Source organism: Amphichorda felina (genome assembly GCF_050947745.1).
Source record: "Amphichorda felina strain 45539 chromosome Unknown scaffold_3, whole genome shotgun sequence".
NCBI classification, from domain to species: domain Eukaryota; kingdom Fungi; phylum Ascomycota; class Sordariomycetes; order Hypocreales; family Bionectriaceae; genus Amphichorda; species Amphichorda felina.
Genome location: NW_028145047.1, coordinates 468890 through 490274, shown reverse-complemented (window position 1 = coordinate 490274; position 21385 = coordinate 468890). Strand labels below are relative to the sequence as shown.

At 52.7% G+C, this 21385-nt stretch overlaps 8 protein-coding genes across 8 annotated transcripts; 4 read left to right on the top strand and 4 right to left on the bottom strand.

Moving 5' to 3' along the window:
- Window positions 1-520: 520 nt before the first annotated feature.
- Window positions 521-1775, top strand: ACO1O0_002836 (uncharacterized protein; the record flags this gene model as incomplete). Its single annotated transcript, XM_083192298.1, has 7 exons — window positions 521-583; window positions 633-710; window positions 1016-1081; window positions 1127-1222; window positions 1273-1377; window positions 1441-1608; window positions 1656-1775. 7 exons carry the CDS (start codon window positions 521-523, stop codon window positions 1773-1775), a joined length of 696 nt encoding a protein of 231 aa, XP_083051355.1.
- Window positions 1776-3228: 1453 nt separating this feature from the next.
- ACO1O0_002835 (uncharacterized protein) lies at window positions 3229-6857 on the bottom strand (the record flags this gene model as incomplete). The annotated part of the gene is given in 4 exon segments (XM_083192297.1): window positions 3229-4737; window positions 4794-6405; window positions 6454-6785; window positions 6798-6857. 4 exon segments carry the CDS (start codon window positions 6855-6857, stop codon window positions 3229-3231), a joined length of 3513 nt encoding a protein of 1170 aa, XP_083051354.1.
- Window positions 6858-8558: 1701 nt separating this feature from the next.
- Window positions 8559-9181, bottom strand: ACO1O0_002834 (uncharacterized protein; the record flags this gene model as incomplete). The annotated part of the gene is made up of 2 exons (XM_083192296.1): window positions 8559-8798; window positions 8882-9181. 2 exons carry the CDS (start codon window positions 9179-9181, stop codon window positions 8559-8561), a joined length of 540 nt encoding a protein of 179 aa, XP_083051353.1.
- Window positions 9182-11097: 1916 nt separating this feature from the next.
- On the bottom strand, window positions 11098-12137 carry ACO1O0_002833 (N-acyl homoserine lactonase family protein; the record flags this gene model as incomplete). The annotated part of the gene is made up of 3 exons (XM_083192295.1): window positions 11098-11265; window positions 11336-11495; window positions 11578-12137. 3 exons carry the CDS (start codon window positions 12135-12137, stop codon window positions 11098-11100), a joined length of 888 nt encoding a protein of 295 aa, XP_083051352.1.
- A 1265-nt stretch (window positions 12138-13402) lies between these two features.
- UGA2_1 (NAD-dependent succinate-semialdehyde dehydrogenase) lies at window positions 13403-15012 on the top strand (the record flags this gene model as incomplete). The annotated part of the gene is made up of 3 exons (XM_083192294.1): window positions 13403-14456; window positions 14519-14851; window positions 14918-15012. 3 exons carry the CDS (start codon window positions 13403-13405, stop codon window positions 15010-15012), a joined length of 1482 nt encoding a protein of 493 aa, XP_083051351.1.
- Window positions 15013-15710: 698 nt separating this feature from the next.
- Window positions 15711-16078, top strand: ACO1O0_002831 (uncharacterized protein; the record flags this gene model as incomplete). The annotated part of the gene is made up of 2 exons (XM_083192293.1): window positions 15711-15714; window positions 15744-16078. 2 exons carry the CDS (start codon window positions 15711-15713, stop codon window positions 16076-16078), a joined length of 339 nt encoding a protein of 112 aa, XP_083051350.1.
- A 1101-nt stretch (window positions 16079-17179) lies between these two features.
- Window positions 17180-18095, top strand: ACO1O0_002830 (uncharacterized protein; the record flags this gene model as incomplete). Its single annotated transcript, XM_083192292.1, has 3 exons — window positions 17180-17361; window positions 17586-17812; window positions 17878-18095. 3 exons carry the CDS (start codon window positions 17180-17182, stop codon window positions 18093-18095), a joined length of 627 nt encoding a protein of 208 aa, XP_083051349.1.
- A 408-nt stretch (window positions 18096-18503) lies between these two features.
- ACO1O0_002829 (ankyrin repeat domain-containing protein) lies at window positions 18504-20570 on the bottom strand (the record flags this gene model as incomplete). The annotated part of the gene is made up of 1 exon (XM_083192291.1): window positions 18504-20570. The coding sequence occupies one exon, from the start codon at window positions 20568-20570 to the stop codon at window positions 18504-18506; it is 2067 nt and encodes a 688-aa protein (XP_083051348.1).
- Window positions 20571-21385: the final 815 nt, after the last annotated feature.

Sequence of the window (21385 nt, the reverse complement as noted above, 5' to 3'; positions counted from 1 at the left end):
AAAGGCTATGAATACACACAAAATAGAGTCATGAATGCACAGTGAATACATATCAAGTCGAGAAAGCACTTTTGGAGCCGCCAAATGCGGCAGCGAGGGCCGCCGTTTTTAGCGGTCGTGACAGGGGCAATGGGCAGACGCAGGTACCTTGTACCTCGGAGCCATAGCCCCGCCAAGGCCCTTCCATTGGAGAGTGTTGTTGAAGTGGTCCGACCCCCCCCCCCCCCCCTTGTAATGGCGACCCGCCCCACTAAGTTGTTGATTAGTGGGGTGAGCAGGTCTCTGGTCAGACGTGGTTTTTATTGGGTGCATCGTATTTTGGTGGGGTGACCTCATCCGTAGATGTACTGGTACGTTGCTAGGCGACCCGCATATTTCTTAAGAATTGATTCAGATTCAATTCGCAATCATTCCTCGAACAATAACTTCCTCTCACATTTTCACCGACAGAATCGTTTCAGAACTAATTCCCCGCGTAAAAAAAAACATCATGTCGTCGTACCAGAGATCTGGCTGGTATATGTTGTATCGCGATTCTGCACAACGGCCTCTGGACGCAATTGTGCCACCATACACGACGAACGTGAGTGGATAAATTCAATTCTGAATTGATTCAGAACTGATTGGAACAGGACGATGGCCACTACGTGATTGTGCCCGGCGAGTTATATTGCCGCTACCGCGAGGACGATGGGGCTTTATGCCCATTTGTGAGTTGATTCAGAATCGATTTCGAGTCAATGCTAATCGGATCATAGAATGAGCGTCTGTCGTCGGTATCGGCAATTCGCCTTCACTTGCGGAGGTCCCATGGTGTGGTCCCCGAGATTAGGAACTCTGGCAGACACCGAGCGCCGATGGAGATGAATATTGCGCGTACGTTGTCGAATCAATTGCGAATTGATTCCAAGCTGATTCAATCACAGGATAGTATCGCGAGTTCCTCTCTGGGCACCTTGTCGCCGCTCCCTGGTCGCCGCGCAAGCCGCGTGCCAATCCCGCGATTGCGCTCCAGGCGCATACCCATACTCCGCTGCCACCGCCGACTGCGTCCGCCGTGGCCAACTTCCAGGATGTCCAGGTGAGTGGATTCAATTCATAATTGATTCAGAACTGATTCTTGAAGGCCCGACTCCCCACCGCCACGCCACTCACTGAGGTGAGGGCAATCTTCGAAGCTGCTATCGCTGCGCAGGATGACGATGAGGACGACAATGAGGAGGTGAGTTGATTTGAAATTGATTTGAAACCAATTCAACTGACAACGTACAGAGCGACTCCGGTCCTAGCACCAGTGGGCATAATGGCAACAGCGACGAGGACATGCTCAGCGACAGCGACGATGGCAGCGATAATGATAGCGATGAAACGGATGAGGTGAGTTGATTTGGAATTGATTTGAAACTGACTTTGATTCAATTATGCTGACGCAGATAATAGAGTGGCCCCGCCTCCAGCGATCACAATGGCGACAGCGATGAAGACATGGTCGATATGCTTGACCTGGCCAGGCACAATTACCATCGCCACGCCATGCGCCATACTCCCACGCCTGATAGTGACAATGGCGTGAACGACTCTCCGCTACCATTGAGTCTACCCCAGGCTGTGAGTATTGACTCTGAATTGATTCTGAACCAATCTGACTTGTATAGCCTATGCTGGTTGCGCCTAAATGGCCTAGCGGCAAGTACAAGCTGAAAGAGATGTCGCGCATCGCTGACACTACTGTGCCATGCCCTAACTGCGCTGAGTCTGGCAAGGGTAAGTACTAGTCCTCTGTACTAATCGGTTTTGAATTGATTCAGAACTGACTATTATCCAGCATGCCCATCACAGGTACCTGTGCCCGGCTGCAGAATCTGGGCCCGTTTTAGAGTTGAATGATGAGGGATTTGTTTTGCTATGCTTTAGTTATATATCTGTCTGAGTCTATATTATATGTATGAGTTTGGAAGTAATTGCGAATTGATTTAAAACCAAATCTGCTACCCTAAATGAAATATTAATATGTAACTTTTTTAATATATATATAATAAAAAAAGTTCTCGTAGATTATATAAAATATAAAAGATACTGTGTTGGGGATACCCTCCTTTCGTTGCTTTTTGCAAAGTTAGAAGGCCATAACCTGAGGGCCACGACGGAAGATACCAGCCCGCAAGGTCTCGAGACTGTTTTTACTATGTATATAAGACCGGCATCAATCGCATAGATGATTGATGCCACATCATTCTTTTTCTATTATCAATTGAAGCATGTTGCCCAATCTTGCACATTGACCTTGTTGCTCCGTGAGCCACGACCTTCGGGTCAAACTAGCCCCAGGCTGTGATTACGGCCTACGACGACTTGTCGTATGCACCGATCATCTGTACGAGCGATATTACACACAACCAAACCCGCCCAAAACTCATGGTCTTCATGTTGTTATCACGGTTGTTGTGGTGTTGATGGCTTCAGCCCCTGCCCCTTCTGTCTTAGAGCGCCTCCCCGAGCCCCACTTATGAGGCCCTCAATAACGCACTTGTTGTTGTGGGTCCCTTGCTCGTGTTCTTATGCATAGCAGTCTATCCCCAACTCAATAATAACCTCTATCTGTAGAAGCCGATTAACTTACTAAGGGAATATACGCTATGGCTTAGTGGTAAGGAAGGCTATTAGTAAGGCTGCGTAGATAACGCATGATTTATCTAGGAATAATTACTACTAGTATTAACCAGATAACTATAAAATTACCATGGCACCTTAGACCGTCCTAGAGCAAAGTGATATATAAATAATAATAAGAGGGATGAGTTAATTATAAGGGCTAGGACCGGGGGAGATTGCTATAATGATAACACGTCCCGATATACACCCAATAGCTATTATCGATAGCGTTACGGCTAAGTGACTCGCTCGGTATACCGGCGGCAGCCATAATACCTTATGCGAGTCCCAGGTGACCCATGCGCGGTCCTCGCTTAGCCCGATGCCCCGGCGATCAATTTGCCTAAGGGCACCGGCCGAAGATATCGGCGATAACGGGTTAGTTAGCGCAAATATGCCGCTATTAGTGTAGAGTAAGGAACTAGTTACGTCGAAGGTGACTGAGCTAAGCGGCTTATAAAGGCCCTCGAGCATCGCTATACAGGCGCCCGTCGCCGGATCCCAGAGCTTTACGGTCTTATCGTCTGACGCCGATGCGAGCATCGTAGAATCGGGCGAGAACACGATTAACCTAACCTAATCACTATGGCCCTCGAGCGTCGCCGTACAGGCGCCCGTCGCCAGATCCCAGAGTTTTATAGTCTTATCGCCTGATGCCGACGCGAGCATCGTAGAATCAGGCGAGAACACGACTGACCTAACCCAATTACTATGGCCCTCGAGCGTCGCCGTATAGGCGCCCGTCGCCGCATCCCAGAGCTTTATAGTCTTATCGTATGATGCCGACGCGAGCATCGTAGAATCGGGCGAGAACGCGATTAACTTAACCCAATTACTATAGCCCTCGAGCGTCGCCGTATAGGCGCCCGTCGTCGCATCCCAGAGTTTTATAGTCTTATCGCCTGATGCCGACGCGAGCATCGTAGAATCAGGCGAGAACGCGACTGACCTAACCCAATCACTATGGCCCTCGAGCGTCGCCGTATAGGCGCCCGTCGCCGGATCCCAGAGTTTAATAGTCTTATCGCCTGATGCCGATACGAGCATCGTAGAATCGGGCGAGAACACGACTGACTTAACCCAATCACTATAGCCCTCGAGCGTCGCTATGCAGGCGCCTGTCGCCGGATCCCAGAGCTTTACGGTCTTATCGCCTGATATCGACGCGAGCATCGTAGAATCGGGCGAGAACACGACCGAGTTAACCCACTCACTATGGCCCTCGAGCGTCGCCGTGCAGGCGCCTATCGTCGGATCCCAGAGCTTTATAGTCTTATCGTCTGACGCTGACGCGAGCATCGTAGAATCGGGCGAGAACGCGACCGAGTTAACCCAATCACTATGGCCCTCGAGCGTCGCCGTGCAGGCGCCTATCGCCGGATCCCAGAGCTTTATAGTCTTGTCGTCTGATGCTGACGCGAGTATCGTAGAATCGGGCGAGAATACGGCCGAGCTAACCGAATCACTATGGCCCTCGAGCGTCGCCGTACAGGCGCCCGTCGCCGGATCCCAGAGCTTTATAGTCTTGTCGTTTGACGCCGACGCGAGTATCGTAGAATCGGGCGAGAACGCGACTAACCTAACCGAACTATTATGGCCCTCGAGCGTCGCCGTGCAGGCGCCCGTTGCCGGATCCCAGAGCTTCACGGTCTTATCGTCTGACGCCGACGCGAGTATATATATCGTAGAATCGGGCGAGAACGCGACCGAGCTAACCCTATCACTATAGCCCTCGAGCGTCGCCGTGCATGCGCCCGTCGCCAGATCCCAGAGCTTTATAGTCTTATCGTTTGACGCCGATGCGAGCATCGTAGAATCGGGCGAGAACGTAACTGAGCTAACCCAATTACTATGGCCCTCGAGCGTCGCCGTGCACGTATCCCAATCCGAGTCCACCCGTGGCGGCAAATGAAGCCAAGTCGGAAATTGGGCATGGAATGTCTTTCGGACAATGCTCTGCTCAGGCACAAATACCATAACCGAGTAGTAGACTTGGAGAGGCCATGAGTCGATGACAGAACGGTGACTGAGAATGACACGCCGAGTATCACGAAGAAAGGCTAACATGCTACAACTATTTTCTGGCTAGAAGCAGGTTAGTACATTACACGATAAAATAGCAGGGTAGTAAAGGAACATACATCGAGCAAGCCCAATAAGTCGTCTACCATGCTGATACTATCCGAGATTCGACCTATCAGACCTAGCACTTCGAGCCAGTATAGGAGATAGTGGCTTAGAAAACAGTGAACAGCGTCACCGTCTCGTATTAGGCACTTGCTCTCCTTGCGGTGGTAAACCCAGTACCGACAGGCATACTGGACCTCGGGCGGCAACTTGGCGTCGATCGTCTGCTGGTCAATATCGGAACGGCATGTTCCCGGCAGGCGCAAGTCGCAGTTGTCTCTTTTGAGGGTATCACCTGTCGATAGCAGGTGTAAACACTGTGCTGCTAACCGTTCATGAATTTCACGCTCGTCGATCCAGAACGGGTACCTCTCTTGCTCCTTACCCTTCTCAGGGTCGACAAGGAATTCGCGAAAGGATAGGTGCAGAGGTCGAATGGGGCTGCTTCTATCCGGCGGGATGCGTAAAACAGAGTGGAAAAAGTCCAGCTGGTCTTTGATACTATTCATTGGTAACCCTATGAGCTTCGAGAGGGAAGTCATCGAAAGAGGGCTGGCGAGAATAACAATAGAGCCAACGATCTTCTGGAACTTCTCAGCTACTATGAGCACCTGTTTTTCATCCAGCTCCGTGAATAGGCGATCTAGCACAGGGCGATAGGTCCTTTCCAAGTTAGATGTCCGACTTTCCTGCTGTCCCAAGATACTGCTTAGCTGGTCCTGTGGCCCGCCGAGCCTTCGGTCCTGGATGAAGCGACAGACAGTGGCGGCAAAGATGAACAAAGGTGCCGCCATCTCAACAAATTTCCGGATCTGCTCAGGACCAGGCCAGTTGGGGGATAGCTGCAGGGCTGGCTCCAGATGTTTGTTATAATCGTCCCGAATCTTGGTGAGCTCATGCGTCAGGAATATATGGATGTCATGCTTGATAATAGGCTGAGGAATCTCCTGGAGGACGAGATCCTCATACTTGCCGGATATATCCCCAAAGCCAAGCTTGATAAGCAGCTCAGGCCTGCTAGTGACAAAGAACTTAAGCCAAATAGATCCGAAATGCTTAGCTCGCGATAGAAGCTGTATGATGTGCCGAATTTCGCTTAGGTTATCACACTCGTCAAGTGCATCGATAACTAAAGCTATGGTTGATGGCTGCGGTTGCTTGGGAAGATTCTTTATCGGATTCACTATAAGTTTATCTAGCTGCTCCCTGAGGGGTTTGTTGTGAATATTGGGATCAGCTTTGATCTCGTCGCGAATATGATAGGCTAAAGGCGGAATGTGCTGGATGAGTTGAGCAGCTATCGTGGAGAAGAAGAAAGCTGCACGACCACGATCGCCTTCACCTCGCTTGAAGAAAAAGCTGGCGCCTAGGATGCCTTTCCTAGCGAATTTCTGGGCAATGGTTCGAGAGATGGTGGATTTGCCCGTGCCGGCCATGCCATTTAGCCAGAAAATATTTTGGCTATCGTAGGTGGTGCCCCACTCCAATATCTGATGCAGTATATCGGTTCGGGTGCCACGATAGCATCTCGCGTTATCGGCATCGGCATGCGCATTGAAGCCTGCTCGTTCCACGACACGCAGCTTTGTCAAGACGGCCTCCTGGTAAACGTTTTCAAGTAATGTCCTAGGTAATCTGTTGGCAGGAGTTTGAGTGATGGTAGAAATCACGTACGTTTGATGGAACTGCAGGTCTAAAGAGATTGCCGTTCTGCAACGCTCAAGGCTTTGGATTCGTCCCGTAACCTCCGCCTTCTTTAGCGGCCACAGTGCTCTCCAGCCTTTTGTTGTTCTTCCCTGCTCAAGCTTGGCTACCAGGTCTGCTAGCTGTAATTTGCCGTCGTTGATGCCTCGGTGTAAACACTGAGATGCCTCAATTCTAGCCCGGTGCGGGCCGGAAAGAAGTTGCTCAGCGTTTTGGAGGGTAGCCCTGAACTTGTCGGCCTCTTCGAGGATGTCGCGCACGTCATTGGGGGCAGTCTTCACACCAGCACAGTAAAATGAACACTGCACGCCAACTTTGACGAGTAAGTCGACAACGGTTGCGATATTCACGGCAAGCCCGATAGTCTCGGCCATGTTGATATCAATAGAGGGATGGCTCAGGGAATAGGACAAGAGAGAAAGTTGGTAGAATCTGATGTTAGGATTCGACCCCGCTCTGCTGAACATGGTCGCAGAGCTGTGGCTGTGTTGGTGCCTAACGTCGACTCCTGTTGTATGCATGTTGGTTGGTCGACAGGCTGGACAACGCTGTCTACTATCCGACGGCAACAACAATAAATCACATGATGTATAGTGAAGAACCTCTTGTCAATTGCGATGCCACCCCTCTGGTAAACGCGCTTAGCCACCCGATGAAAGGTGCATAACCGAAAGACTGGGCGTGACATTCGACGGGGTAATCAACATATGAGGCTGTAGTTGTGTAACGGTCTGCCAAACCGTTGCGCCAAAGGGCAAAAGATCAGGCGATTGATCTCAGTGCGAGCAATCAATCGGTCGGCTACTAGCTGCTATAGGGAATCACCCTTACAGGCCGTAACACATCCGTTGGTTGAGATGAGGAACTTGTAATATGCAAGGCCGGGCGTAGGCGGAAATGAAGAAAGACAGAGAGCCAAAATCAGGGAACACCGATAACGCTAAGGGGAGCTGAAAGGAGAGAGCAAGGGGAATTAGGAGGTAGGAAAGTCAAGAGTATACGACATACGACGTAAGTCGACGACGAAGGGGGAGGCCGGCGTCGGCTGGCGTACTTCTGCTGCTACCGAGCAGCCAACGTAGGTCCTTTCACAACCTCCGAGTCCTTCCACATATCATCAGCCATGGCCAAATCTACCATCCAGGCCTTCTCTGACTTCACCACGCAGTGAATGTCGTCCTTCATATCAAGGTCATGGTCTTTTTTTGGCAGCACATTAGTCGACCAGACATTGCGAAACCAGGCATCGCTCTCTTCTAGTGTTTCATGGGAGGCCTGCAATAGACCAACCCTCCCAAAGGTATCTGGAGCCAGCCTTTGTGAAGACAAGAAACGCATCAACACTGACGTCCTTCTTCGTTGTATTCCGCCCACGATTTGCCCGGCTGCGGAGATCCTAGGAACATGGAGCAAATAGCAGGGGGCGACTCTACATGTACCCTTGCCCACGGGTGGCACAAACCCGTACCCCCGGGGCCAAGCCTCCATCCCTTGCGTCGGCGAAGAAGTTGAAAGTGCCGCCCATGGTATCGAGGCTCGGCTGCGAAAAGCTGCAGGGCACCCAACCACCATTATCTCGTGGCTCGGGCGGGTCAGTGGTATGGAGCCTGTAAGCAGCACGAGGTATCCCTCTCCGGCCCTGCCTACTTCGGGTGCATCCAACACAGCGATGACACCAGAAGGCGCTGCCAAGGGGTACCGTGATTCGAATGAAGCCGGATTTCACCTGGCCCATTCTATCCTGGCCTGCTAGTGTACACTCGGCAGCCTCAATCTTGCCGCGAAATGCGTCTGAGAATGTTTTACCTGGGGCCATGTAGCCCAAGCCAGAGGGAGCATCCACGCTGGCCCATGACCAGGAGGGGGCTCTCCAGTGCCGGTCTCTAGGTCTGGTCTCTGTCAGTGGCCCCTTCACAAACTAGAGGAGGTCATCCGGGAGTGAGACCCGCTAGATTCCGGCTAAGTAATCGCTGTTCATGCTTTGGGCCACGCGTTGCGCCGTTGCGGATAGGGCAGGGAGCTTGTCCCCCCCCTTTGGTGAGGTTCAACGTGGCAAAACTCTCGACGATATCTAGCTATCTATGGTAAGCCGGCATTTCGAATTTGCTGCCAGCCGGCCCGGCCGTGCCCTCCTGCTGTAGCTGTGCGGGTGCTTCCCTTAGCCGTGCGATTTTGAACGGGCTCAGATATATGGAGAAGTGCGGCGCCACGGGGCTAGAGCCATACTCGTAGAGAAGACCGCTCCGGCACCCGACCTGGAACTCTAACCGGCTGTAATATAGGGTGCGCCGTGATAGCATGCGCTCCTGGTAGACCTATGCCCGCTTGAACAGGAAAAATGGTCGGCGAATGATTCAGCTATATGCTTGACCTTTCTAGTTCCCTGGTAGTCTCATACCCGTATAAGAATGCCCGGTTCGTCGGGTTTATTGACTGAGAAATAAGAGTCTGGTAGAGACTTGGAGAAATAGCCGCCTGAAGAGCCTGTCGATGTAGCCGCGGCAATGGTGATGTAGCTGTGGCCGTAGATGTTGCCCATGTTGATCGATTGATCTTCCCAGTCTCTTGCCGAATCCTGGATGATGCAGAGTGAGTCGATCCATATATACTCAAGCCCAAGCTTCCGGCATAGGATCACTGAGTCCTGGAAGGTCTTGGGTAGCTTCGGCCAAGAGATGAATTTGTGATAGTCGTGCATGGTGGCAGATGTGAGTTTGGTATGAATGAGATTTGGATCTCCCTAGCAATGCGACGGGCATGAATATGTCCCCAATTTGCCTTCAGTTGTCTCGAGGCAAATCCCGGCGTCTCCGCTTGAGTTGACAATCTGTTTTACGTTGAGAAGTCTCTTGGGCAGCGGGACGTCGCGTCCAGCACCATAGTTCGGCATGCTGCGCCTCGTAAATCTGGATGAAACGAAGATATAGGTGCGGGATGAACGAAGTTCATGTCAGCATCAGGCTCCAGGGCGTATGTATTTTGCCCCGCCTCTATGCTATCGTAGTGTCGGCCTCCCAGAGATGTCTGGTTGTGGCTTGCCGATAAGGCTTCCTCCGAATCTTAATCTGTATACTTATGGCTAGTGTTAAAAGACCGCTGATGATCTTAAGGTCTTCCTGTTGATGTCTGGTATGTCCTCTAACGCCTTCTACACGATGATGAATACGATGCCGTCTTTGGTGAGTAGATTTAGAACCTGGAAACGGAAATATGAGTTATCCGGGAATAATGACGACTGCGACATCATCGGAAGCCACCTTGCCACTTGTTATCAGCCGAGCAAGATCCTCATAAGGAATCGCATAAAGCATGTCCTCTGGTTTGAGGATGTTCTGGTGTTCTATGGAAGTGATACAGCCGTGTTTGACCTATTCATCCTCGTATCCAACCCGCCACGAGCCGCCGCCCTTCTCCGACGGTGTGGGTACAAAGAAGTCCCCATCCCAAGCCTGTTCGAGGGCGACGACCGAGTCTGCCGAGGGGGTATTCGTCTCTGTATCCCAGGCAATGACTCGAAAACTGTCACAGTCTTGATTAGCGCCACTGAATGGAGTTACGACTTGGATGCGATAACAAGCATGAAATATGCGTCATTACCACTGCCACCACTCGACAAGTTCCTCCAGTCACTTATGGGAAAATGGCTAAGCATATCCGAGGAATCATATCAGAGCCATTTTCTATGGGCAATGTCTCTGGTCAATCTTATCAACTACTGCTACGTCCTTCCCAGCCCGAATGGTGACATTGTCAGAGCCGTGGACTACGCGGAGCAACTACAACCAGAGTTCCGAGAGCTTCACTATGACCTCGTCACGAAGTATCCAAAAAAGGGCGGCATTTCCTACTACAGAAAGCACGAGTACCATGCCCTACGCTCAGAACAAATAAAACATGGCCTCTTCACACCCAGGCCGTATTCGACCGCCAACTTTCCTACCTCGATGGCCGAGTACCCGCACCTGACCGGACTTGACGTCGACCCGCCAAAGCCCAGTCGGAGTAAAGAATTCTCGGTAAGAGTTTTATTGCCAGAAAACTACCACTGGTTGCTAAACAGCCTAGGCATCACTGGCAAACATCGATGAAAACAGCACAGAGAACCCACCCATCACCTAGCAATACATCAGTTGCAACTTGCAACATTGAAGTTGGAACCTTGGTGGAATCGGTTGATGTAATGGGAGATGGAATTCCCTAGATAGCTCTGAGCCTCACACTCTTTTTTTACGGCGTGGTTGGTAATAAGAGGGGACAGGCGGCGTAACTACGTATTTGGCCATGCAGTCACCACGTACGCGGCGACAATACACCTTCCATAACTTGTGAGAGGACTCGCTGAGGGCTGGGAGTACATGCAACCAACTAGAAAGGAATGAGAATTACGCAACCCAGAATACCCGTGCATAGTTGGCAATATTGCCGTCTTATAACCCAGTCTAGGCCCTCATTCGTCTAGGCCCTCTTGCTTAGTCCATCTTACTTACATGTATTTAGCTTATTTCGCAAGGACAGGGCATCTAAACGGGGGGGATGACATCCACTAACGTAATGCAATGCTACGTAAACTAAAAAATAACCTTAAAATGGACACGCTTTGATTGCTGACGGGCACTAAGTAAAACTCGGACCCTCCTGTTGGATTTGGAGGAAGATGTCCTTATCGTGCCCCGGGACGACTCTGCCCTTTGTGATCTTCTCCAGCTGCTTCAGGCGGAACTGGCTCCTGCACCAGGACGGATGGTCGCGAGCCAGCCACCCTTGAGGGACATTATCCCGCCACTGGTATTGTCAGAGCGGATCTGCATACATGGTGCTGCTGCGAACGCCGTCGTGGGATGGGGACACTTACGTTCTCGGCGACATGGGCGTGGTCGCTGACGAAGAACCAAGTCCCCGAGTCCAGCATGTTGAGCTGCATCCCCACCAGACCGTCAGTGTGGCCGGGGAGATGGTGCAACGTGATGCCCTGGCAAAAGTCCATGGACTCGGCGTCAAAGGTCTTCCAGTTGCTGGGCATGCAGCGTTAGCTCTCCTGCGCCGTGTGTGTTATATAGGTACATTGGGGGCCCCGTCTGGGACGGTGCAACTCACAAGCCAAGCTTGAGGTAGTGTTCCAGGTAGACACCTGCATCGGCGCCGGTGGCCACGGACCATAGGGCGGACCTGAGCTCCTTGTCGTGCACCCAAATCTCGACGTCTGTGCGGCCGACAAACTCATCCAGCCCCCCGGCGTGGTCGAGGTGCAGGTGGCCGATGATGATCTTCTTGATGTCCTCGACGCGGTGGCCCGTGGCCTCGATGGCGGCACGGAGCTCGTGCCGGGGCTCGTATCGGATACGGGCAAAGACGTCGGACAGCTCGGGCCCCCAGACGGTGGGGTACTCCTTGCCGCACCCCGTCTCCCAGAGGATGAGCCCCTCGTGGGGATGGTCGATGAGGATGCAGTACATGGGCAGCTCGCGACGCTTGTTGGCAAAGGAGCGGCCCTCGGTGCTCTTGAGACTGGTGTTGGCGCCGCGGACGACAAAGGCTTCATCGCACTCGAGCCAGCCGACCTCGAGGAGGTGGAACGTGGTGCCCGGGGGGCATGTGTTGTTCACGTAGGCTGGAATAGCGCCTTGGTTGATCTGCTGTTGAATTCTGGACGTCATGATGGCCTCTCAGTGTCGAGAAGAAGTGGGTATTCAGCAATCCAGGGACGCGAAGCAAGAGAGGGTCAAACTACCGAGCACGGGTCTGGACACGTATAAACATGGCCAATATATAGTCATGGCCTCGGCTCCTGGGACACTCAGCCCCGGAAACACCGGCAGACTTTACGTCGTACCCTCAACGCCTCCACCGTTGGGTACGAACGTTTGTGTAACGGGGATGGCGGGTAGTCATGCGCAGTTCTGGGTCCTTTGCAAGAGCGCAGTTACGAATGGCTCAAGTCGATTTACACAAACAAGACCCAACACACTTCTTCCTTGATCCTTCACGGCCCCAACCATCCGTGGGGGAACTGCATGTGGCCCTAGGCCCTGAACGGCCGGGCTTCGCTGCCAAGCACGGCTAAAAAAGACGCCTTTCCCGAGATAGTCACCGTTGTTTTTTCCAGCTCGTTAGACCCTTGTTTTCCAAAGTACCGCGCTAGTAGGTGTTAAAAGGAGAGCTCCGATTTTTAATGCAGAGTACTACCTATATAGGCTTAGTTGCCTAGCAATTTCAGGCCTTGAACCGCTGGACCGAATGCTAGGCCGCCAGATCGGCCTCCTCAATGTTGTGTAAAGCGGCCAGATCTGCCCTCGCGCCTCTGGAGTCTGACCCAACGATACCTCGAAAATTACCCGCTTCTTCACAACTCTGAAAGTAGTATGTAGTACTGATACTATCTCCTTGGCACCGAAGGCTGCTCTGCCGACCTTGTTGATCAGGACCTTTGGTAGTAGTGTTGGTGTCTCCGGCTTCATGTTGTCACAGCCCCACGGGGTAGATCCAAAATCCAACCTAGCGCAAAGCCACGTTGAGGCCGCCAAGATCGGCCCCATCGCCTCTGGCGGTGATACATATAGTATAGTCATAGTTGATCGACGATGGTGTCCCAGTTACTCCGCAGTCCCCTCATCTTGGCAGTGGCCAGCCACGGGATGGACAATACGACGAGAAGCGGGGGCGGATAAGCACCCAATTGATGCCAACGCAAGTTCATGTATTTGATTCGGCTACTGGATCGTCCTAAGATGCCGAATGCCGGGGATTGTGTTGCAATATTCCTCCTTCGGTGACCCCCGCCATCCTTTGCATGTCGTTGTAGCTGATCATCTCATCTGATCAATATCTGCCGTTCCCCTCCCAAGAAAACACATCCAACGACAACATCAATACATCTCTACCGTGGAAATCAGCATCTGCAGGGCATCGCTCTCATCAGAACATGACGACCCTAGCCAACCTGAAGCGTCCAGAGCTCCTTCGGCTGAAGGGGCTCATCGGTGACAAATGCGTTGATGCCCAAGACGGCAAGACGTTTGATGTCCAAAACCCGGCCACCCTGGAAGTGATTGCGACACTTCCTGAGATGGGCGCCGCGGAGACTGAAGAGGCTATCCAGACAGCCCACGGCGCCTTCAAGACGTTCAAGAAGACGACTGCGAGACAGCGCGCACGCTGGCTACGCAAGTGGAACGACCTCATCCTGGACAACATCGAGGATCTCGCCCTCGTCCTGTCGTGCGAGAATGGCAAGATCCTGGCCGAGGCCCGCGGCGAGGTCACCTATGGCGCCTCCTTTCTGGAATGGTTTGCCAGCGAGGCAGAGCGCACCCACGGCGAGGTCGTCCCGTCGTCGAATCCCAACACACGCATCCTGACCACCAAGGAGCCCCTCGGCGTCGCTGCGTGCCTCGCGCCCTGGAACTTCCCCATCGCCATGATCACACGCAAGGTCGGCGCCGCCCTCGCCGCGGGCTGCACGACCGTGTGGAAGCCCGCGGGCGAGACGCCGCTCACGTCCCTGGTCCTGGGGGCGCTGGCCCTCGAGGCTGGGCTCCCCGTCGGGACGGTCAACATCATCACCACGCTGGCCAAGGTCGGCGAGGTCGGCGAGGCGCTGTGCAGGTCCAAGCAGGTGCGCAAGCTGAGCTTCACGGGCTCCACGCGCGTGGGCAAGATCCTCGCCGCGCAGTGCGCCGGCAACCTCAAGAAGCTCTCGCTCGAGCTGGGAGGCAACAGCCCCTTCATTGTCTTTGACGACGCCAGGGTCGATGTCGCCGTGGATTCCTGCATGCAGGCCAAGACGCGCAACTCGGGGCAGACCTGCGTCTCTGCCAACCGCGTCCTGGTCCAGGAGGGAATCTACGACCGGTTTGCGGCGGCGCTGGTGGAGCGATTCAAGGCCATGAAGGTTGGCCAAGGCACACAGGAGGGCGTCACTGTTGGTCCCCTGACGCACGACAGGGCCGTTGAAAAGGCCGTCTCGCACGTGAACGGTACGTGGACATTTTATTTTCTTGCCGGTCGGCATTCCGCTGACCAAGTGGCTCACCATTAGATGCCAAATCCCGGGGTGCCTCTGTCCTCCTTGGCGGTGCGGCGTTCCAGCCGGATAACCTGGCGGGATACTTCATGCAGCCCACAGTCCTGGGCGATGTGCCTGCTGGTGCGCTTTGCAGCCAGGAGGAGACCTTTGCTCCTGTGGTTGCCCTGCAGCGCTTCAAGACGGAGGAGGAGGCCGTGGAGATTGCCAACGACTGCGATGTCGGCCTAGGCAGCTACATCATGACCCAGAGCATGAGCCGTACAATCAGGGTCGCCGAGAGCCTCGAGGTTGGAATGGTTGGAGTCAACCAGGGAATCCTGAGCGCCTGCGAGAGCCCCTTTGGAGGTGAGTCTAGTCCCCGCGATGAGAATGACCAAGGACCGCTTATACTAATCGTGATTTCCTATTCAGGTGTCAAGGAATCGGGGTATGGACGCGAGGGTGGTCGGCACGGCATTGATGAATATCTTACCGTTAAGAGTATTCTGATCAACGTTTCTGTTTAATGGTAGCATGCCAGAGTGTCCATCTGCATCTACTTCCATATAATACTTATTTTATTTGAAAAAATTCCTCTGCGCAGCTCGAACATAGTTGACAACTTGAAGACACAGACAGCTAGTAGTCTCTTTATTTCTTCGTTTGTAAACTCACGGCACCTTCGAAGCTTCCACTTACAGACATTCCAGATAGCCTGCCTCGAAAATGATGAGCAACTGAGCATGGCAACACCCTTGGCCGATTTTTCCAACGTCATTCAAACCCCGCGCAGAGATACACTCCTTCGCTTTCCCAGACCCTGTAATTCTACAAGGTTGCATGCAGTTGGCTACATGGTTCGTAGGCCTCCAGACATTCGGTACCCAACCCAGCTGTACGCCAGCAAGGATTTCAAGGATTATTGCGTAGCTTGTACGTACAAGCCTCCTTATTTCCCCGCTTGCCCCGTCTGATAACTGTCAAGTAGCCGAATAAAAAGTGAGGGGAAGTCGGGAGGTCTGGGGTCCCCAGGTTTCCAGGCGAGGGAGGACCCCAGATTCATTATCTCTGTCTCTAAAATAATAGCTTCCGTGTATTTTAACATGTACTTAGATATCTACATGCACATTTATATGTTTGATATCTAAAACCGAACAAAGAAATATTTTTAGACTTGATCAGACTTCAAAAACAAAATCCCGAAAACATGGCCTTCCCTGACACAATGCGTGCCGTGGTCTTCAAGAAGCCCTTCGAGGTGCCGGCGCCGCCGTGGCCATGGAGGTGGTCGGTCACGCCGATGTCTTCATGCTCGCTTTCGACATGATCAGGACCTTTGGGAAGATTAGCTCCGTCGGCGTCCACACCGAGGAGCTGCCCCTCACCGGGCTCATGTGCTACGGCAAGAATGTGGCAATGGCCTTTGGGAGGTGCCCTATGGGGGGCATCTTCGAGGAGGCGCTGGCGCTGCTCGTCGAGGAGCTGGATAAGGTGAGCTTCCTGTGTGTGACCACCATGTCGCTGGAAGATGCGCCGCAGGCGTACAAAGACTCTAAGCAGAGGAAGGTCCTCAAGGTTGTTTTCAAGTTTTAGAGTATGGATAATGGGAGAGAGACGCACAAAGCGAATGACACAAATTAGTTACAATAGTTTATCCACAGCGTCAGATCTCGGTCTAGTCTATAATTGCGCATTTTTGGAGCTTTGAAGTGATACGGAGCGTGGCACCCTCGGCTCTCATCAGTAGCCATCGTGAACCTAATTAACTCATTACTTTCGGGGCACAACCTGTCTGTCTTAAAAAGTTAAAACGAGCGATGTGGCCACGGCCCAGCGTAACTTGGCCCCACTCGGGGCCGACTCCGGGGTTGTAGAGACTTAGCGGACTATCTAGCTGATGTTTCAAATACGTGGTGTTTCTGATTTAGCTGCGTAAGACATGCACTGCTATTCCGTAGGAATATGAGCCCTATGCTGATTGATAAAGCTGCCCGCCTTTTGGGGCTACACTAGATCCGACTTAAAGTTCTTACAGCTGTCACGTCTGGCACTGAAGGGCCGAATGCATTGCCGACGACCCTAGACAAATATCCCTATATTTTGTCAACGGTATAGCTTATCACCGATATGGACGGATCTGACATAATGGCGTGCTCTTTGATGATGGTGCAGGGCTCTGGTTAAGACATCGCGATGCTACTGGTACATTTGGCCAGAGTGAACAATGTTCATCTCCACCAGATAGGTTGCAATGGGCAAAAGTCAGATCAACCGCTAAGTCGGCGTCTGGTGACTACTATGTAACCGCCGGTGAAATGCGATCGCCGGCTCAACACCCATCAATAACGAATTAGGAGGATCTTAGTCCATAGGACATAGGGAAACTGGGGAGACTGGGGAGTAGTGACGCGTGGAGAATCAGAAAATATGGGGACGGAGAGACTGAGAGTTGTCATGCCGTCGGATAGTATCTGGCTGGTGAGTCCGCCAAGCTCAGCGGGCTGAGCATGACGGCTCCCTGGTCTCTCTTGCATTGTTTCCTGACATCGTGGGGAGTCGACTGTTTGAACTTATAAAAGTATTAAATGGAACCGAGTTCCCACTCGCCCCCTTTCCAACCAGTTCTTCCCGTTTTCTCACTCCGACATTTCCTCCGAAGCGAGTACTTTAAGCCGTTGATACCTCCGAACCACCATGGAAGAAGGTCGAGGCAATGGAACTTCCCAGTCTGAAGATGACCGCATGGCGGCCCTCAAAAACCTCCGCTCGGCGGCGAGCATTTCCATGAGCCCTGAGCTGTTTGAAAAGCTTTACCTGTCGCCGCAAACCCCCGTCAAAGGCAATCTGAGGCAGACCTTTGCCAACCCAACCCCCATGTGAGTTGAGGCAAACGCATGAAGCTGCGATTTACTCACCTACTGATTTCCTCAAGCCCTCTTATAGGACTTGTCATGTCCCTCACGCCCTTTGCATGCAACTTGATGGGCTGGCGTGGAGCTGGCGGCGGTGGAGCTGCGCACATGTAAGGCCATCTTAACTCTCCAAATTTAGTTGGAACTTTGCAATAAATGCATCATGTGCTAACCAAGTCTTCACTCAGCCCCGTGTACTTCTTCATGGGGGGTGTTCTCATGGTTCTGGGAAGCATCTATGAATGGATCCTCGGGAATAGCTTTGCGTCCGTCGTCTTTGCCACCTTTGGCGGCTTCTGGCTCTCCTTTGGAGGAACGCTCAACCCGTCCTTTGCGGCCTTCAGCTCTTATGCTCCTGCCGATGCAGCTTCCCCGGCCGAAGGCTTGCAGACGGAGGCCTTTAATGCTAGCTTCGGTAAGCAAAGCCGTTAACCATGTCACCAGGATATTATTAGATGGTTGGCTTACTTACCATTCCAGGGTTCTGGCTTCTGTGGTTTGCCCTTGTGTGCGTCATCTTCCTGGTTTGCTCTCTGAGGACCAATGTCATCTTCGTGGCTATCTTCTTCACATTTGACATTGGAATGGGTCTCTTGATTGCTGCGTACTGGGTCCTGGCCGAGGACATGACTGGAAATGCGGCTCTTGCCGACAAGTTAATGGTGGTAAGTAGATCCCAGGTCTACCTACAGTGGTAATGGGCTGAGTACTAATGGGGAACAGGGATGTGGTGCTCTTTTCTTTGCGACAGCAATGGCAGGGTGGTATCTTATCACGTCCATCTTGCTGGCCATCGTTGACTTCCCTATCCAACTACCCGTCGGAGACTTATCGACAGTGGTCAAGGGGAAGTCTCAGAGAATGCGGCAGTAGAGGAGTTGTGGGAGGTATCATGGAGCTACAAAGCTATACCACGAAGGGGATTAGGGTCGAACCGAGTCTTGGGATGAATGACGACGACAAATGTGATTAATGGGCGCGAAGAGTGCCATTCAGATGTCTGCTCTGTTGCTGCCGCACCTGCTAAAGGGTGCTCGGGTAAAACTCTAGGATCTAATTAAATATACTATTCCTCAAGTATCTCTTCTAACAATCATCTCGTCTACCTAGTTAGAAACAAAATGACGACGCTGGTCAGGGTGAACCTCAGGGTTGGGGATGGAGTGCCCCGTGTGAGGGTAATGGTTCTTGCAGTCGCAGGCATCTTCGGGATATTCCCACGTACTGCTCCTATGCAAAACGTCCATGCAGGGCAGCCCCTCCTCGAAGCAATCGTCGCAGATGAGAAACATGCCGCCATAGCAGACAGTGCACACGCGGGACCAGTTCGCCCAGGGAATAGACAGGGTGCAGATATCGCAGAAGCAGAACCCAGGCTCAAAACTTGGGAGGCTATTACAGAGATCGTCCTCCGTGATGACGTCCCTTCTCATGATCTTGACCCCCGTCTTCTTAGCGTGCTGGCGAAAGAGGTTGAATAGGTCCTCATCGCCGCTCCTGGACGCCCACCATACGGCCGTGTGGCCCGTGTCATCCATGCGTCTTATGCATTCCCCTTGATCGGTTTGAAGGAGAAGCTCGGCAGCCTGCTGCTGCCCTGCCCGAGATGCCGCCACGAGTGCATCCGCCCCGAGGTAGTCTTTCAAACCAGACCGAGCATTTCTAGCCAGGAGCACCCTCACGTCCTCCAGGTTTCCACATCTGGCAGCAAAGAAGAGTGGCGTACGGCCAGCGGAATCTTGCCTGTTGATATCCTCATCCGATGCATAATAGGGGGCAAGCATGCAAACCATGCCCCTGATCCCCCCTCTCGCCGCGGTGTGAAGCGGTGTCCACCCTGGGCCCCTCATGACACCAGAGGGATCTGCTCCACTTTGCAAGAGTAACTGGACGGTGCCCGTGCAACCAAACTGTGAGGCCAGATGCAGGGGCGTGTATCCATCCTTGTCTTCCACCGATATATCAGCGCCGTGCTTGACCAGGAGCTCTGCCGCCTCGGGAGTCTGCTGTTTGCACGCAGCGTGGAGCGGCGTCCTGCCGTTCTCGACCTTCGATTCCACAGGTGCGCCAGCATCGATTAGAATACGCATGGTTGGGATAGAGCCGTTCTCACAGGCGAGGTACAGTGGGCTGAGTCCGGACTCACTCTGGGCCGCCACGTCGCTTCCCCTGTCTATCAGTAGCCTCACAACCTCTGCTGGCCCAGATGTCGCGGCCACGTGAAGGGCTGATAGCCCACCTGCTTCCAGACCCTTCACGTCGACATCCTCCTGACGAAGGAGGAGTTCCACTATGGGTACGTGGCCACTCTTTATGGCCGTGTCCAGTGGTGAAACCCCATCCTTATCCGAGGCCGAGGCCTTTGCGCCGCGCTCAATCAGCAGACAAGAGACCTCGTAGTTTCCGCACGCTGCCGAAATGTGCAGAGGCGTGCCTCCCCCGTCGATCTTGGCACAAGGGTCTGCACCTCGATCCAGCAAGCACTGCACCAGCTCAGGACTTCCCACGCCCATTGCCGAGTGTAGCGGTGTAAGTCCTCGCTTCGACACGGCAGACACATCGGCCCCTCCATCCATCAAGGCGATGGCTATTTCCGTCAACCCCGTCTCGCAAGCAAAGTGCAGTGTAGTCCGGTCATCCTCTGTGGTTGTAGATGGATTGGCCCCTCGCTCAAGAAGCAAATCAGCCGTGCTGGCGAACCCCTTCTTCAGGGCAAGATGGAGAGGCGTGAGCCCATTAGATGTCTTCGTGTCCACCTCAGCTCCATGGTCAAGAAGGAGCTTTGCCATGTACCGCCTGCCGTCCTGGACAGCCATCCCTAGCAGCGTTCGGCCCAAATCCGAGTCATAAATGTGGTTGACATAGGCAGCACCGTCGGGCAGGAGGATCTCAAGAACAGCCATCTTGCCATGAACCACGGCATCTCGAAGCAGGCCAGGGTGGTGGATATCCAGCCCCGAAGCCTTGGCTCGCCGAAGAGTCTCGATCCTTCCCGTAAGCACCGCCCATCTCAGTGCCGCACCCCCGCGTTCATCCTCTTGGTGGTATAGCCGGGCCACCAGGAGGCCATGCAAACGGCGGTGCGCTCGAATGAGGCAATCCAAGTCCCTGGCAGAATTGAGGTTCTGCGCAATGGCCTCAAGCAGCTCATTTGGCAGCTCGAGCAACGACATTGCAGCGGCTGTGCTACTCCCTCGTCTTCGATGTGAAAGAGGGGCTACAATCATGTCAGTTCAACCTTGCCCCCGACGCCGCGCCCACGAGAATGACAGCGGTCATACTTAGAGCTTAGATTGACCTACCGTTGGCCCGCCTCAGTACGGCGACGAGTGGCTGGCTAAATGGTGGAACGTAAGAGGTTAGATGAATATCCAGCCACAAATGTTATTAAGCATGGGGGCTCCTATTAGGTACATGAATGATGAGGACGCAGTCATACGGCCGCACATTAGGCCGACTCCGCAGAATTGCTCGTTTAGACAGACATCTTCGCCTTCCCTGCCTCATAAGTTTACACTATGGTATATATATATCCGTAGAGGCCTCAATGTTACTGTTAGCTACGTTTTCCATATATTATGGTATCAACCGAAATGTCAAAATGAGCAATTCTCCGGTGTTGGCCTAAATTCCAATGTGCGACTGTACAAGTCAGCAGGGGTCAATCTCGCTACTGCTACTGCTATCGTCCAAGGCTCGCGCCTGATTACCTACCCTGTAGCGGTCGTAATGCCGAACAAACTGTTGACAAAAACCAACTAATATTATCACCGCTCGAACATATTTTAAAATGATTGTAAACGAGGTGACGAGATGGCCATGAGTGGCTTGGGGGGTTGGATATGGAGAGATAATTTGTTGAAATGGCAATATCAGACGTACCCTATTGGAGACTTTTTGAAATTGCTCTTATACTAGTGACATCAGCTAAACTTGTCTTAATGTATCTTATATCCTTTCTACTTACTATTCAGACATCTTAGACCCA